The sequence below is a fragment of the Aquarana catesbeiana genome, linkage group LG04 (genome assembly GCF_042186555.1).
Source record: "Aquarana catesbeiana isolate 2022-GZ linkage group LG04, ASM4218655v1, whole genome shotgun sequence".
Lineage (NCBI taxonomy): Eukaryota > Metazoa > Chordata > Amphibia > Anura > Ranidae > Aquarana > Aquarana catesbeiana.
In genome coordinates this window covers 279,105,042-279,123,240 of record NC_133327.1, presented here as the reverse complement: position 1 = coordinate 279,123,240, position 18,199 = coordinate 279,105,042, and the positions used below count along the sequence as shown (strand labels likewise).

Sequence of the window (18,199 nt, the reverse complement as noted above, 5' to 3'; positions counted from 1 at the left end):
CTGGACAGGTAAGTGTCTTTATATTAAAAGTCAGCAGCTACAGTGTTTGTAAAATACTTTTAAAGCCAACAACTTTTAAGTCATTTTATACTGCTTTATATGGTGCAAAATTGTTCAGGTGAGTTTACTACCAATTTAAGAACCTCTGACTCTGAAATTCCATACAGCTTTGTTAGATTAAAAAGGGCAGTAAAACCGTGGCTCAACTGCTTGTTTTACCACCCTCAACTACAAGCATAAACTAGGCCTAAGTAAGTTTTATATTAATTTAAAGCAAATATTTGCACTAATAAGGAAAATAAAAGCATATGCTATTACACTGGAATGTTTTTGTTTTTTCACAACATTAATTTCTACTTTTGTGAATTTATTTTAGGTGCATAAGAATAGAGAATTCCAGTTCGACAGTTAGCTTTGTGAATTCAGGTTAGATTGTATTTCTAGATGTGTTTATAATCTTCATAAAACATTATTAAATTGAATTACACATCTATGAACAGAACTCACAGTTCGCAGTTAGCGAATAATGTTAAACATCTTCAGCGAAGCTGCTGCTGGAGTTCAGTATTTGGAAGTGACATTATTACTGCTGAGCTGTTGCTTTTAGTGGGCTTTGTGATAGTAGAAAGGCAATCATGACCATCAAACTCAGCAGTATGCTGTGCAAGTTGTCTGCAGGTTTGGCACCCTCACTGAGATGGATGTGACCTGAGAGAAACTGCTATTTCTGTAACCTGTCATCTGTTATAAGTTAGGGAAGTGTTATTTTTCATACTTTTGAATTGTGCATGTGTTTAATTTTGCTGATACTATATTGAGAGACAAATCACATAGATGACCAGTTTCCTTGGGATCGTTGCACATGAGATTCAGATGAAACGTCTTAGGCAATTTTTGATCTCTTCAAGATCTCATCATTAAATTACAAGACTGAATCTTAATGCAGTGAAGGCTTGCATTCCATCTGTGAAAGGAAATGCAACCACTGACTACATTTCTATGGTATTCTAAGATTAACAAAATTTTCTTATGGAAAAATTCAGAGAGAAACGGAGGTCTTGGGGATATTACACTACCACTGATCGCTATCTACAGGTAATGTCTCGCATACAGGGGGATTGCATGCAGCTCTGCATACAGACTCTGAGTTGCCCTTCCTGGTCTCTTTTAAGAATACCCCCAAGGAGTGACATCCACACCTCTACCTGTTCTACCAGCTCCCTCTTTCCCCTTGTTATTTTTTTTAGCTTCCTTCTAACTTCTTACCTCAAAGGGTATTTGGTACCCATACCCCTTCCCACTCTACTTGCAAGTATACTACGATGTAATTTGGACCCTAAAAATCATTTTATACAAAGTTACTGATACCCGCTGTCTCTTGGGTGCCCTCATTTGATTCTTTGTAAGCTTGGAATATGTTGACACAAAAACAAAATGCCTCCTCACCAAATAACTTCATGATTGGTAATTCAAAACAACTGTCTACCGCCTAACAATTGTAGCTACTCTTTCTTGTAATTGGCTTCGACAAGAGAATGTAGCAGATGTTTTATTATTTGGTATTCCTCTTAATGTTTATTATTGTCTGTTGTGGAAAGTACGCAATAAATAAGAATTACAAAAAAATTACAAGACCAGGAGTTCTCACCAGGGTTCTATACCATCTACAGAAAAGAAGATGCAATCATCAGCAAATCTTTATATGTTTTGCAAAGGTTCGAGTTCCTGGGATAGGTCCCTCTCCCATTCTCTAAAGGTAAACAGGTAATAAATCAGCTTCTCAGGTTTTCAAAGGTTTTTAAAAGAATCCTAATAACTTACATTGATTTAAAGGGATGTAACCCTATTTCTCTCACCTTTTTCCACCAGGGTGCCATCAGGTTTCTTCAGGGGTCCCTTGACAAAATACCTAAAAATTGCCCAAAAATTGTATACAAGCCAGTGGGCAGATGAAGCCTCCCTTTTAGTTACACAAAACCACAGATTTTCATTGTGCACCATTACAACCTTCTGGCCTCTGGTGTCATAACAACCAATGATGTCATGGGATGATAGGAAAACCTGCACAGCATCATTGTTTGCCCCTCCACTGCACCTCTCCATCAGCACTGGGGTCACAATAGCAGAGTGAGGGAGAGAAACTGAGGGAGAAGAGAAACATTGGAATACTAGTCAGTACCAGTGTGCAAAGGTGTACTTACTTTGGAAGAATAAATCATCTCTAATGTTTGGTGTCCTACGTGTGTGATCATCTCTAATGTTTGTTGTCCTACGTGTGTGGATGTGCTGCGATATGTAAAACTATTAGTTTTGTTTTTTATATTTCAGAATGGGGTGCCTCAAGATTATGCATAATTTTAAAGGGTGCCTTGGCTAAAAAAAGGTTGGGAAACACTGCCGTAGAGGGCCCTCAGCTTTCCAATAATGGGAAAAATGGTGCTTGAAACCTGGAGGAAAATGTTAACATATAACCAGGTGTACCAATGGCAATACTTTCTGTACACTACATTTTCCTCATATCAAGTCTCACCATTTCAAATTATCTATGGTTAGTGGACTGGTGAGAGCAACCAAATCATATTGGTGCCTTAACTTATAATGATATAATGACGGGCTTAAATATTGTAGTTGCATTTTGTAGTGTCACAAATTATTGACTCCCCTGTGTCCATGTATCTGAAACTAGCCTGTCCCTATTTGGCAAGGGGACAGGACAACATCTTGTTCCCAGGTTACACAGTGTCCTATGCAAGGTTAACCATTTCTTCTGTGTTGCATCACAAATGTGTGTGTGTGTGTGTGGTTAATGTGATGAAACACATCTCCCAGTTGCAGAGGCTTGCTTATGTTTGTGTCAGTATACATTACCATGTAGCTCTCAACTGATGAGCACTAGAATGAGGGGCTTAGGGACTGTAGGATATATAGTTTCTTCACAGGAAGTGTCAGTTCTCACATTACAGGCAGAAGTTATGCATTAACCTGTGCAGAGTATGCCAAATGCCTCGTGTTTCAACACAAACAGAAACTGGTGTCACAGAACTGTGAAGATTTACTGTACAATAAGCTGTGCACACAGGTCAACAAATGACACCATGAAACTACATGATCAACAAACATCTTATTCAGGTGTAAAGTGCAGGTAGGTAGGTAGTTTACCATGTATTTATTGTCTACTAAGGGACTACCTGACAGTTCCCATTGAGCATTTTCTACAAAAACAAATTTCACCTTAGCCATTACATTTATAGAGTCCAGTCAAGAGTCCTGGTTAATAAAATTGCCACATGGTGCTTCTATTTATACAGATTCTAACATATATATTAAAGGATGAAGTGTCACTGGATTGTCTGAAAGACATTTCTACAGCCACACTTCTTTTTAGGTTCTAATAATTTTTAAGTGGTTGTCTACTCATCAATAACAATAATAAAGTCAAAGTAAGTCTGTTTTTTATTTTACTGGTCAAAATGTGCATTGCAAATCATGTTTCTGATTGGCTAACACACTCCAACCTAATATGTGGGGACCAGAAAGGTATTTAAATGAGAATGGCAAACTTGCTAACCCTAATTCAAAAAAACTAAGGAAAACTGACATAATGGTTTACAAACATGAATCCAAAATTAGGTCTGGATCTTATTAAGAACTTAGGAAATCTATTTTTCTCCCCTCATATGATAATCCTAATACACATTACCCTAAATACTTTCCACACCACAAAATCTCTTACATAAGCCTGTACCAAATAAAATCCCAACTCATAGAACCAAAGTCCAGCAAAAGCTTTTTTTTTTATTTCGCAGACACTCTGACTGTGTTGCCATTGTGAATTTACCTTCACTTCCTGTTTGGTGAAACCGTTGTCACTGACAGTAAAAACCTAATAGTACCCAAAAATGGTAGTAAACCCAACTTAACCACTATATTCAAAACTAAAGAAACAAAAAACTGACTGGACATACACTTTAATAGAAACATTCAGGCAGATAAATATGCAGGCTACAACTGTTGATCTCCTTCTGAAAATACTAGTTGTCTAGCAGACTCTGGATTCCATCCTGTCTGTTTCAATGACCTAGAACAATCATGTATTAAGCACAGTAAAAAGGAAGTCATAACTTCTGATCTGCAAAATTTTCAAGGTCGGTGAATCAATGAAAGTATTGAAGCCTAAAGGCCGCTATGACAGGCAGCCAGCAATTTTAGAAGAACAGTTCAATAATGGCAGCCCACCTATTTCCTCAGTACTTGTTTCCTTTAAATTGACTACTTGGAGATAAAACAAGCTCAGTTGTCCATTGATCTGTTAATACATCAACCGCTTATAAAGCCATATATACAGTGCTAACCTTATAGAATTATACAGATCTTGAACTGTGACTTTTATTTTATATTAGCAGATGGTAAGATGCACAGTATAGTTACTCATTTGTTCTAACTTTTTACCGTATATATTGATTGCACTCCCTACAGACAGCAAATTGTAATGCCAAATGATCCTACAATATAGCAGTTTATATATTGAACAATCATCCCATATTTGCATTTCATTTATAAAGGAGGGATACTACGTTGTCCTCACAATTTGGCTGTTCCTGTGAGGAAGAATCCGATTTAATCAAGCAGGCAGAATCTACTACCTAATTTTATATGACAGATCCCTTTATTTTCATGTGCAAATTCTAATACACAAAATGCTTACTGGCACAGACGATTCTGGCAAGGTTTTATGAAAAGCTCTGCCAACCAAGAACAGTTATACTCTGATAACAAGGATAATATTTCATTTTGCGAGTAATAAAACTATTGAAAACTATGTTAGAAAAATGTCCATAATGTAGTTTGATTTGTTTCCTAACTATTGTTTTGTTGGTTTGTGAAAACTTTTATTTCTAGCTGCCAATGTACTGTGACTATGAGTACTCTGACCTGTACATCCAAAAATAGCTCACACTCTACATGTATTTACCACACTGAGACCTGATTGGCAAACAGGAATGTAAGTAATTTCTTTTTAAGTGCAAGTTAACTCATTTGGCCCTTTAAATGATTCAATTTAATGCGTGAGTGGTAATTGTTAAGCTTTGTTTTCGCTCTACATTTGTGAAGCTTAAACGTCGCTTCTGTAGAAACTTTACCCCTTGCTTTAACTCATTCTTATTTGTCTTTTTTGTCAGTTAAGCGCCATGCAAAGCACTAATGACACAGTAAAAAATAGAGAATGAATGGAAATTTGTCAGGTTTTAGCATGTTTATTTCCCATTATATGATGCATTGCTAAACTCAACTCACTTGGAGCGAAAATTTATATTCCAGAGTATTTACTCCTCTGGATTCAGTATGTGGTACTTATGGTAAAATAGGTGGCATTCTAAGTTAAGTATAAAAAATGTCTTAAATCATGTGAGCAAAGGCAATGAAAGCATAAGCATTTTGTGCACATGTCGATTCTTCTTACTTATCTAGCACCATTTCTTAATATTTTTCAGCGTGAAATATTTACATGATACTATTTGCAACCAGTTTGGTCATTCTAAAGGATTATCATGTAGGATTTATTTTTTTGTTTCCAAATCAGGCATTCTTAAGGGGGAGTTACAGCACAACATTAAGCACCCACCTACCCTCTAAGCTGACTGTGTGCAATTATGAATGAACAATCAGCACTGCGGAGTTGTGTGATAGAGCTGCTGGCTGCTAGCAAACATACACGGCACCAGCAGATTTATCACAGAGCCCAAATAGTGCAGACTGTTCATTCATAAAAGTAAAACATCTGTCAGCACTGCAGGGTTCCGTGATGTATCTGCCAACGTAGTGGATGTGTACAAGCAGCTGGCAGCTCTATCACACAGCCTCTCCAGCGCTGTTATTTCATAAAATAAATCATCAATCAGTACTGCAGGACTGTGTGATAGAGCTGCCAGCTGATACTAAATATCCTCTGCATCAGCACATACATCACACTCTTTATATATTCAGACCACATTGTGCAATTGCCTTCTTGCTAGCATCAACGGACAAACTGCCTGCCCATGTTGCTCAGCAACCAGGGGATGGATCAGAATGAAACCAAATACTACATGCAATCACTAAGGGATTTAACAAAGATTTTAACTATGTAATGATGCTTCTTTAATTTTGAATCTGAAAGATGATAAAGAGAAAATGTAGCAGGTGACCCTCAGCACCAACCCATAGTCATATTTGCAATTTTACTTGAACCAATCTCAGCAATGTGAGGACAAACTTGTTCAGATCTACTACTAGTGGGTCTGCAGGAGTTACATTTGCATCCTAAATGTTATTTGAAGTATATGGTTTAAAATTACCCCTATCTTTTGTGCCTACTGCAAGGATGCAGGTTGCACTGCCATGTTGCGCTGCCCATGGTCCTTCTATGAAACAACAATGAGTCTGGCGCTAGGGGACTGGGACACAGGTTCCCTTGGGATTGATGTATGGTGCCCTGTGGGAGACCAAAAAGCAGCTGTGTGGAGCTTCCACAACAGGAGCAGTGTCGGAATTGGCAATAACAACACTCAGGAAAAAAAAAAACAGACACAACTAGAAGCGCTGAATCAAAACTTGCTTTGAGGGGAAGCAATAAATCGCTAAGTCACTGGAAATAATCTCTGATGATGTCAAGGTGGTAAAACACAAATGAGTTTATTAAACAATGATGTGAAATGATGAAAACCAACAAACAAAGCTCTTCTCACATGGACGGAATGCTGACCAGCATGGAAATCACTGTGACAGTACCTTGGCAAGTAGTGAGATGTAAGCCAGCTATATGGAGCGGTTCTGCAGTGGTGAACTAGGCTCCTCATGTGCAGAGCAACCTTCACTGTGAAGGAGGTTGCATTCATCCTCTCCCCCTGGAACTTTAGCGTTTTCAAAAGTAAACAGCCCACAGTCCAGCCGAAAGTGGAGGGCAATCTTGTATACAGAAGCCCTAAGTAGCACATTTTAACACTCTTTAAAGGGGTTGTAAAGTTGTTTTTTTTTTTTTTTTTTTAAAATAACAAACATGTTATACTTACCTTCACTGTGCAGCTCGTTCTGCACAGAGTGGCCCCGAACCTGGTCTTCTGGGGTCCCTCGGCGGCTGTTTCAGCTCCTCCCCGCAAGCATTTACCACCTTCATGCGAGCTCCCTCGCACGGTGGTGAGTGCTTGCGGGCGCGCTCCCGTGATACAGCCGGCGGCTATAGCCGCTCGCTGTATCACTCGGCCCCGCTCCCCGGCGCGCCGCGTCATCGGATGTGATTGACAGCAGCGCGAGCCAATGGCTGCGCTGCTTTCAATCCATCCACTGCAGCCAATCAGCGACCAGGCTGAGCTGCAATGAAGCTGACGAGGACGAGGAGCGAAGATTCGAGGCGTCAGGTAAGTAAAACGGGGGGGGCTGGGGGCGGCGGTACTGTCAAAAGTTTTTTCACCTTAATGCATAGAATGCATTAAGGTGAAAAAATTTTTACCTTTACAACCCCTTTAATGTCTCTTGCTTGCCTGCTTATCTTTAACTATTGTTAACATTTCCTCTATACATCTGAACTCACCGCTCCAATCTGATGGACTTAGACTTGTTCCTTTAAAGTTATATATATCCAGGCATACTTAGGACTTCTGTCCACAAGATTGCCCTCCAGTTTCAGATGGACTATGGGCTGTTTACTTTGAAGATGCTGAAGTTCCATCCCTGGAATCACATTTGTTACTGTAATAGCTATATGCTTTAGGTCAAATTATTGAGCCTAGGCTGACAGCTGTTGGTGTGCCCACCTTGTGTAATTCACCATTACAGCTGTTCCCTATGTCTCAATAGGACCCCTGAGGCACTGTGTATTTTATTTAATTTTCTTTATACCAGCCCGCATAGGGTGTGAGTGATGGCATGTATGTAACCCCCGGGCATTATTTAGATGTGACAATGTTGTTATTTTTTAAACGAATTGTGAAGCCACTTTTTTTTTTTTTTGGATTAGTATTTTGTTTCTTTTGTTTAGAAGGAAGGACTGTTGTTTTCCTCATATTACTACTACTACTTTGGTGGGTTTCTTTTCCACATTTTTGGCTTATAACCTTAGTTATTGTTCTGAGGGCACCGGCTGTTTTAGTGAGAGTCAGTACCATTCTTTAATTGGTCTGTATACTACCTGACCAATTTGGATCCCTGTGCTTTTATAGATTGTTATCTTGATTTAAATATTTCCCTTAAAGTCACTGAGGACAATTCTATTTAGGTCAAACTTTACTTTTCTTGTACAAAGTACCAGAGTCAATGCAATGAATATGGTAATTGCCCTTGTCACTTAGACCCATTCAAATTTTCTGTGTAAGTTTCAACTTACTCTAGTTTCAACAAAATGAATAGAAGAATGTGATACATACATTATATGCTTACTGTTTTACTTGTCACAGGCGTATCCCATTTGTATGCTACATACACATTTTGCTAATAAGTGAGATTACTATGTTTCTTCCCTACTTAGCATTACTGCTTCCTTGGTCAGCTCCATTCTTACTAGACAATAGTGATGATGCCCAATAATCTGTCTAGAGCTGGGGAGATGACATACAAAGCTAAACTGCTGTACCAGAATGGTGAGTTGCTTAATCAGGAACTATGCAAGTCACCAGGCATACTACATTGGAAACAATGTGTGTGAATCACAAAATAGGTTTTACAGAATTACAAATCTTTTGGCAGGCATATCAGGTAATACATGCAGTATGTATTTTATCGTTGTATCTAGCTTTGTGCCTGGAGGTTTGATTTGAGTGTTTTGCTATCTAAAACGTTAAAACTCAAAATAATTGTATTGTACTACAGAGCATGTGGAAATTTCTGTCAAAGTTTGTTAAAAGAAATATATATGTGCCATCCAGTGGATTCAAATAAGCTTTGCCTGCTGAACTGTGTTTGAAATTTCAATCCAGAAAAAGACCATAATTTTGCACTACTTGTGTAGACAGAAAAACCTAACTCAGAGAGCAGACAAACCAGCAATAGACTGGACAACTGTGAGAAGCTCTTAGTAATTCCTGAAAGAAAAGATGAATTGTATAATTAAGCTGTACATATTCTACTAGGGGAGCAGCCTTATTTCAGCTAAAAATGTATTGTTCTGAAGAAACTGAAACATTTTAAAGAGGAAAAAAAGGAGTTGCATTTAACACTGAACTAACTTTATCTGGGGAAGAAGTTGCAGGATTCTTCAACCTTGGAGTATGAGAGACCTAAGTGTCAAAACCTAGTGGTTCATATTTGTGCAAACTGCCTTGTAGAGTTACAAATATATTAGTGTGGTGTGTCATTTCAAAGACGTGGTTATTCAAAGTTCATGTAAGTGTAGAGAGTGTTGTGTCTTTGAAGAAACCAGACCGGTGGTTCTGGAGATAACGTAACAATTGTACAGGACACAAAGTATTCATAGACCCTAGATTATAGACCCAAACCTTTAGCTGATTGTACACTGGCAAGCCTTTGAGGACATGCCCAGTGAATGACCCCCCCCCCCCATAGATCCTGGGACATCCTCAAGCAATAAATGAGAAGGATGGGCAGCAACTAGGCAAACATGTAAAAGCACGAAAGGCGATTTGTCCTTGAGAGTGTAAGCTTTGGTGATTAGACTTCTTATCCATCTTGTGATGGTGGATTTGAAAGCAGGGTGTCCCTTGTCCTGAGGACAGAAAAAATAGAGAGTCTCTCTGTCTGATCAAAGCTGTGAGATTTTTTTGAACCCAGCAGTTCTAAGAAACAAAGTTGTTCCCAGTGCTCAGCTTAGGCAGCCTACTCACAAAGTGAGTCTTCAGAGACTGGGTCACACCAGGAGCTGTGCCCTGGATCTGGAACTGAAAAGCACTCACTGGCTAACTAACACAGTGCACAAAGGTCTGGAAAGCATCACAATGCAGAGCCCTGTGCCCAAAGGTCACATTCCAGGCATGGCCTACAATAGTTATAGTCCAATAAGGTCCGAGTAAGGCTTCCAAAGCTATTGATGTATATATGACAATACAGATAGCTGCTAAAAAGACTAACTCAAGCAGTATGTCGTGATGTCTTGTTTGAAGAAAAACATGTTAAGTAAAAATGGTTACACTTTTCTCAGAAGAGTATGTACTCTGCTGCTGGTAAACGGACGTTGGGCATTTTTTTCAGCTGCCCCTGAACTCTCCTCTATGTTATCTTATCAGTACATGTATACAGGGTCGTTTATAGTTGTTTCTAGGCAGTTGAGTTTAGAAGCATTTTTTGGAACGCATTTGAAATGCCAAATGCCTGTAACAGCTTCTAAACTCTGCTAAACAAGGTAACTCGCGTTTAGCAGCATTTTGTTTACAGGCGTATTTCATTTTAACAGAAAAAAAAAATATATATATATTTTTTTACAAACGCTTCTAGTCGCAAACGTGGCTAACCACAGCATGTAATCGCGGCTAAACGCGGCATGTAAACGCAGCTAAACAGATGTTTTTAGATGCCAGTTTCTTGTTGTCAAGTTAAGTCGTTCAGGAGAGGTTAAACAACGTCCCATGTACATGAAGCCTAAAAGTGTCCATCCTCCTAGGACACTAGTAAAAAATGTAGGCATGCTGGAAGTTGGAGGGGTTATACCAGGCTGGTCACTGAGTTTTTGTTTGCCAGTGTTCAAATCCTTCTGTAGACATCATTATAACCCAACTATCACAATTAGTTATATGTACAATACATTGGTAGCCTTGTCATCTATCTGATCCCACACACTGCACACTTGGAAACGAGGTCAGAAAACATACAACAGTAGTCTGCTTTTAAGTGTGTAATGTATCAGATGTAAAAGCAATAACCATCACACAGGTGGCATATGACCCTCTGACCCATGTGTATGACGAATATGACCCTCAGATTCAACAGATTAAATTAAGCTAAATAAAGAGAGATATAAAGCTTTAATACTCTTTAAATTAAGGTTAATTTCTATTAATAGCACCTATTATTATTATTCTTATTAAGTTCAGCTTTAAAGCAAACAATGGAAAGCTACCGTGAATAACCTTAACTGCGCTATATACTAGGTCATGGATAAAATGCTTTTTACTGCACATTTAGAAAGGCTGCTTGTGCATTGCAATTAGTAACCTCTAAAGATGTGCTTTTCACTCATTGTGCTCATGTACTATTGAGTACATGAAGAACAACTCCCAATGGTCCTGTATCGCTGCACTGTAATCAGAAAACACGTGGGTATCAAGGTAAATGTTCCACTAGCTCAACTGTCTTTTTTGCTGTCACTGGTTTTACCAGAGTCCCAAAATGATCTTTTTTACCTGCTTGTATTTAAACACAGATTATTATCAAACTCTTTCACACAAAAGTTACCATGGTATAATACCACAGAATATTAGATTTCATCAGGAGTCAAAATTTACAATAAAGAAATCTGACTAAATATTTTTTGAAATAGCTGACAGAAACTACACAAGGACACAATTTGATACATTTTATATATAAAATATATTCTACCTGTATTCCAATTGAGGAACGCTGCTTTTTAAGGAAGTCATCTGATTTGCCCACTAGAACAGCTTTGTCACTGGTGCTCCGAACAGAACTGCTTTTACTTTCAGAGGCATGACGCTGTGCTGCAGCTGACTCCAAGGCAAGGTTCATGGCCTTATTACTATCCAGGCTGTCTGTGGAATTATAAAGACCCCGGCCATCTAGAGGCCATGGGGACATCCTTTGAGTCCGTTCATGATAGGCATCCTGGGTAGATTCTGTGCTGCTTTGTGCTGTCACTGAGATGAGCGGTTTGGAGGTTGTGCGCGGGGGTACAGGAGGAGGTGTTTTCTTGTAATTTGGGTAAGATACCGCTAAAAAAAAAAAAAAAAAAAAAGATAACTTTTTTATATGCAGCATTTGTAAGTTTGTTATTTCATTATTATTTTGCAGTGTCATTTATTTCACCTGTTAATAATAAAAGACTAACAGCAGTAATTAATACCTTACTATTACCATGTACAGTAAAGCAATATTACTTTTTCGTTTTATTGCAGTAACATAAACTTTCTATTACTAAAGGGGTCTGATCAGTTATTTACAGTGCCTTGAAATAGTTATACCACTTGAAATTTTTCACATTTTGTCATGTTACAACCAAAAACGTAAATGTATTTTATTGGGATTTTATGTGATAGACCAACACAAAATGGCACACTTGTGAAGTAGCAGGAAAATGGTAAATGGTTTTCCAAATTTTTTACAAATAAATACGTGAAAAGTGTGGCGTGCATCTGTATTCAGCCCCCCTGAGTCAATACTTTGTAGATCCACCTTTCGCTGCAATTACAGCTGCAAGTCTTTTTGGGTATGTCTCTACCAACTTTGCACATCTTTCACAAAATTCTTCTTTGCAAAATAGCTCAAGCTCTGTCAAATTGGATGGAGAGTGCCTGCGAACAGCAATTTTCAAGTCTTGTCACAGATTCTCTTTTGGATTTAGGTCTGAGCTTTCACTGTACTATTCTAACACATGAATATGCTTTGATCTAAACCATTCCATTGTAGCTCAGGCTGTATGTTTAGGGTCGTTGTCCTCCTGGACGGTGAACCTGCACCCCAGTCTCAGGTCTTTTGCAGACCCTAACAGGTTTTCTTCTAATGCCGCGTACACACGGTCGGACTTTCCGGCATACTTGGTCCGGCGGACCAGAGTGTGCCGGACAATCCGCCCGTGTGTGGGCGGCGGCGGACTTTTCCGGCGGACTTCTTCCCAAAAGCCCGCCGGACCTAGATTTTAAACATGTTTGAAATCTTTCCGTCGGACTCAGTTTCGGGCGGAAAGTCCGCTCGTGTGTGTGCTGGTCCGACGGAAAGCCCGCTCGTGTGTAGGCTGGTCCGACGGACCAAATACGACACGAGGGGATGGTATTGCATCTCGCGCTCGCTGCAATAGGAAAAACAAATCTTCCTATTGCGGCGAGCGCGGGGCATACCAGGCCCTTAGGTCTGGTATGGATTATAAAGGGGAACCCCGCTACGCCGAAAAAACGGCGTGGGGTCCCCCTAAAATCCATACCAGACCCCGATCCGAGCACGCAGCCTGGCCGGTCAGGAAAGGGGGTGGGGACGAGCGAGCGGCCCCCCCCCTCCTGAACCGTACCAGGCCGCATGCCCTCAACATGGGGGGTGGGTGCTTTGGGGGAGGGGGCGCCCTGCGCCCCCCCCCCCAAAGCACCTTGTCCCCATGTTGATGAGGACAAGGGCCTCTTCCCGACAACCCTGGCCGTTGGTTGTCGGGGTCTGCGGGCGGGGGCTTATCGGAATCTGGGAGCCCCCTTTAATAAGGGGGCCCCCAGATCCCGGCCCCCCACCCTATGTAAATGAGTATGGGGTACATGGTACCCCTACCCATTTACCTAGGAAAAAAGTGTAAGTAATAAAACACACTACACAGGTTTTTAAAATATTTTATTAAACAGCTCCGGGGGGGGGATCTTCCTCCGGCTTCGGGGGTCTTCTTCCGGCTTCGGGGGTCCCTCCGCTTCATCTTCTCCCGGCGTCCGGTTGGTTCTTCTCCGCTCTCCGGCCTCTTCTCCCGGTGTCGCAGGTCTTCGGCCGGCCCCTCCGCTCTCTTCATGTAGCTCTATTGCGAGCGGAGGTCCGGACTTCTTGGCTTCTTGGCTTCTCTTCTCTTCTCTTCCCCCAGATGTTGACACGACGCTCTCTCCGGCTGGACTGGTCTCTGAGGGCTGCGTTGTGACTTATATAGGCGGAGACCCCGCCCCCATATGATGTCACAGTCCCTGGGCATGCTGGGACTGTGACGTTTTAGGGGGCGTGGTCGACCACGCCCCCTAAAACGTCACAGTCCCAGCATGCCCAGGGACTGTGACATCATATGGGGGCGGGGTCTCCGCCTATATAAGTCACAACGCAGCCCTCAGAGACCAGTCCAGCCGGAGAGAGCGTCGTGTCAACATCTGGGGGAAGAGAAGAGAAGAGAAGCCAAGAAGCCAAGAAGTCCGGACCTCCGCTCGCAATAGAGCTACATGAAGAGAGCGGAGGGGCCGGCCGAAGACCTGCGACACCGGGAGAAGAGGCCGGAGAGCGGAGAAGAACCAACCGGACGCCGGGAGAAGATGAAGCGGAGGGACCCCCGAAGCCGGAAGAAGACCCCCGAAGCCGGAGGAAGATCCCCCCCCCGGAGCTGTTTAATAAAATATTTTAAAAACCTGTGTAGTGTGTTTTATTACTTACACTTTTTTCCTAGGTAAATGGGTAGGGGTACCATGTACCCCATACTCATTTACATAGGGTGGGGGGCCGGGATCTGGGGGCCCCCTTATTAAAGGGGGCTCCCAGATTCCGATAAGCCCCCGCCCGCAGACCCCGACAACCAACGGCCAGGGTTGTCGGGAAGAGGCCCTTGTCCTCATCAACATGGGGACAAGGTGCTTTGGGGGGGGGGGCGCAGGGCGCCCCCTCCCCCAAAGCACCCACCCCCCATGTTGAGGGCATGCGGCCTGGTACGGTTCAGGAGGGGGGGGGCCGCTCGCTCGTCCCCACCCCCTTTCCTGACCGGCCAGGCTGCGTGCTCGGATCGGGGTCTGGTATGGATTTTAGGGGGACCCCACGCCGTTTTTTCGGCGTAGCGGGGTTCCCCTTTATAATCCATACCAGACCTAAGGGCCTGGTATGCCCCGCGACGGGGCTAGCAAGGTGTCAATCTCGCCGATAAAAGCGACAAGATTGACATCCTTCTCTAGTCCCGTCGCACCTGAGTCACGTTCAAAATGAACGGACTTGTCCGTGTGTGGGCAAGTCCGTTCATTCTGAAAGTCCGCCGGAACTCCGGCGAAAGTCCGTCGGAAAGACGGGCGGACTTAGCCCGCCGGAAAATCCCGGCGTGTGTGGGCAAGTCCGTTCGTTTTAAAGTCCGGCGCACCTGGCGGACAAAGTCCGTCGGAAAGTGTGCCGGACCAAGTAGGATAGAAAGTCCGCTCGTGTGTACGCGGCATAAGATTGCTCTGTATTTGGCTCTATCCATCTTCCCATCAACTCTGACCAGCTTACTTGTCCCTGCTGAAGAAAAGCATCCCCACAACACAATGCTTCCACCACCATGTTTTATGGTGGGTATTATGTGTTCAGGGTGATGTGCAGTGTTAGTTTTCCACCACATTTAGCATTTTGCTTTTAGGTCAAAAAGTTTAATTTTGGTCTCATCTGACCAGAGCACCTTCTTCCACATGTTTGCTGTGCCCCCCACATGGCTTCTCAAAAACTGCAAACGGGACTTCTTATGGCTTTCTTTCAACAATGGCTTTCTTCTTGCCACTCTTCTATAAAAGGCTAGATTTGTGGAGTGCACAACTAATAGTTGTCCTGTGGACAGCTTCTCCGACCTGAGATGTGGATCTCTGCAGCTCATCCAGAGTTACCATGGGCCTCTTGGCTGCTTCTCTGATTAATGCTCTCCTTGCCTGGCCTGTCAGTTTAGGTGGATGACCATGTCTTGGTAGGTTTGCAGTTGTGCCATCCCCTTTCCATTTTCGGATGATGGATTGAACAGTGCTCCATGAGATATTCAAAGCTTGGGGTATTTTTTTATAACGGTAAAAAGGGGATGATTAATGCGCTACCCCAAAAGAAACAAAACCAGCTGCTACAAACCATGTGACAAAAAGGAAAACAAATATTGAATACATTGTAGCGCTAAAAACATACATACACTGAAAATAAATAAAAAGTTCTAAGTGCATGTAAACGTAATGTCCCAAAAATAATATATAATCCAAAAGGACGATAGTCCACAGTGAAAGTGAATAATCCGTGTATCAATCCTGTCTGCTTCCCAACCGTCAACTTGTATGTCATCAACTTTAGCGAATAGATGGAATACGTTTACCAGAGAGGTTGGATTCTACTGCCATAAGCATAGAATCAATGGAGCTTGATGCCACCCAGGGCAAAGTGGTGAGGTGTTGCAGGCAAGGGTAGAGCCTCTGCAAGGCCGGGACGTCCCCTCTTTATCCACTGAAGCAGAGCCAAAATGGATTCCAAAAAACAGAGTGGTTTCTCAGTTCCGCAGGATATGTGGAAAGAAGAAGGAATGCTTCCATTTAGTGTAACTCAGGGTATTTTTATTACTAAAAACCACGATACATGTAAAAAGTGATCACAAAATAAAAAGCAGTGTATAGGGTCTATAAGGTTTATAGACCCTATACACTGCTTTTTATTTTGTGATCACTTTTTACATGTATCGTGGTTTTTTGGAATCCATTTTGGCTCTGCTTCGGTGGATAAAGAAGGGACGTCCCGGCCTTGCAGAGGCTCTACCCTTGCCTGCAACACCTCACCACTTTGCCCTGGGTGACATCAAGCTCCATTGATTCTATGCTTATGGCAGTAGAATCCAACCTCTCTGGTAAGCGTATTCCATCTATTCGCTAAAGTTGATGACATACAAGTTGACGGTTGGGAAGCAGACAGGATTGATACATGGATTATTCACTTTCACTGTGGACTATCGTCCTTTTGGATTTTTGGGACATTACGTTTACATGCACTTAGAACTTTTTATTTATTTTCAGTGTATGTGTGTTTTTAGCGCTACTTTTAGCGCTAATTTATTCAATATTTTTTTATAACCTAATCCTGCTTTAAACTTCTCCACAATTTTATCCCTGACCTGTCTGGTGTGTGCCTTGGCCTTTATGATGCTGTTTATTTACTAAGGTTTTTTAACAAACCTCTGGGGGCTTCACAGAATAGCTGTATTTATACTGAGATTACACACAGGTGGACTTGATTTACTAATTAGGTGACTTCTGAAGGCCATTGGTTCCACTAGATTTTAAAATGGTTGTAAACTCTCTCTAAAAAAAACCACAACCTGCAAGACTAAGGCATAATGAGCTAGTATGTATTGCATACTAGCTCATTATGAAATACTTTCCTTAGATCGAAGCTGTTGCAGCGGTTCCCGTACACCGCTGTGACCGGCGAAATGTCTCCCGGAGTTATTTCCGGGTCCCCAGGCTCTGGCTCTGTGATTGGCCAGAGCCGTGATGATGTCACTCCTGCTAATGCGTGCAGGAGCCGCTGATCATGGCACAGCTACTGAAAAAAACGGCATGAGGGAGGAGTTTCTCCAGTGCGCATGTGCCGATGATGTTGGCACATGCAGATACAGTGAATATCTTCTAAACTGTGCATTTTAGGAGATATTCACGGTACCTACAGGTAAGCCTTATTATATGCTTACCTTTAGGTAAAAGTGGTAGTACAGGGTTTATAACCACTTTTAAGGGTAAGAAGGAGTATCAGAGTAAAGGGGGTTGAATCAAATGCACACCACACTTTTCAATTATTTTTTACAAATAAATATCTGAAAACGATTTATCATGTTCCTTCCACTTCACAATTATGTGCCACTTTGTGTTGGTCTATCACAGTGATGGCGAACCTATGGCACGTGTGCCACAGCTGGCATGTCAAGCCCTCTCTGTCGGCATGGCAGGGGAATCCCCCAGCCAGGCAGTCACTTGCACTGACAGTGCAGGCAGGGAGGAGCCGGCTCCCTTCCTTGCATCAGTGCCAGTGACGTCCGCAGGGGGGTGGGCAGTCAGTCATCTTGTTCCATGTGCGCTGTTTAGGAGGGGTGTAAAATGTATCCTCCACTGTCCCGACTGTTCTGCAGCTTATTGCCTCCCCCGGACCCCTACACCTCTGGTAAGGCATTCAGGGATCTTTCTGAAGGCACCCTATTCCAACCCCCCCTGCTCCAGGACGACTTTGGTTCAGTCTGTCCTAGTGCAGTGGAAAGCAGAGGGGGAGGGGCATGCTTGGAGCAGATCGTCCATGCGGAGAGATGTAATGGCTGCCAGCTGACGTCCTGGTGGCCGGGATATCGAGGAGCGGTTGGATGGTGGGGATTCCTACAATACTGCCCGGGGTGAGCTGGACGATGAGGCCATGGAAAGGTAGGGAGGAGGATGGATCCCCTGATCTACATTGTACTGTGTGGGGGGATGTTAGTAGTGCAGGAAGAATGTGTCAGGTAGGTGAGTGCATGTGTCAGGTAGGTGAGTGCATGTGTCAGGTAGGTGAGTGCATGTGTCAGGTAGGTGAGAGTATGTGTCAGGTAGGTGAGTGTAATGTCAGGTAGGTGAGTGCAATAATTAGGTAGGTGAGT

At 42.4% G+C, this 18,199-nt stretch overlaps 1 protein-coding gene across 5 annotated transcripts in view; it reads right to left on the bottom strand.

Moving 5' to 3' along the window:
- DLGAP2 (DLG associated protein 2) overlaps window positions 1–18,199 on the bottom strand; it is a 1,381,880-nt gene that overhangs the window by 100,906 nt on the left and 1,262,775 nt on the right. For all 5 annotated transcript variants that reach the window (XM_073626624.1, XM_073626625.1, XM_073626627.1 and 2 more), the window contains one exon: window positions 11,521–11,870. In XM_073626624.1, the coding sequence (XP_073482725.1) occupies window positions 11,521–11,870 (350 nt within the window). The remainder of the gene's footprint in view (window positions 1–11,520; window positions 11,871–18,199) is intronic.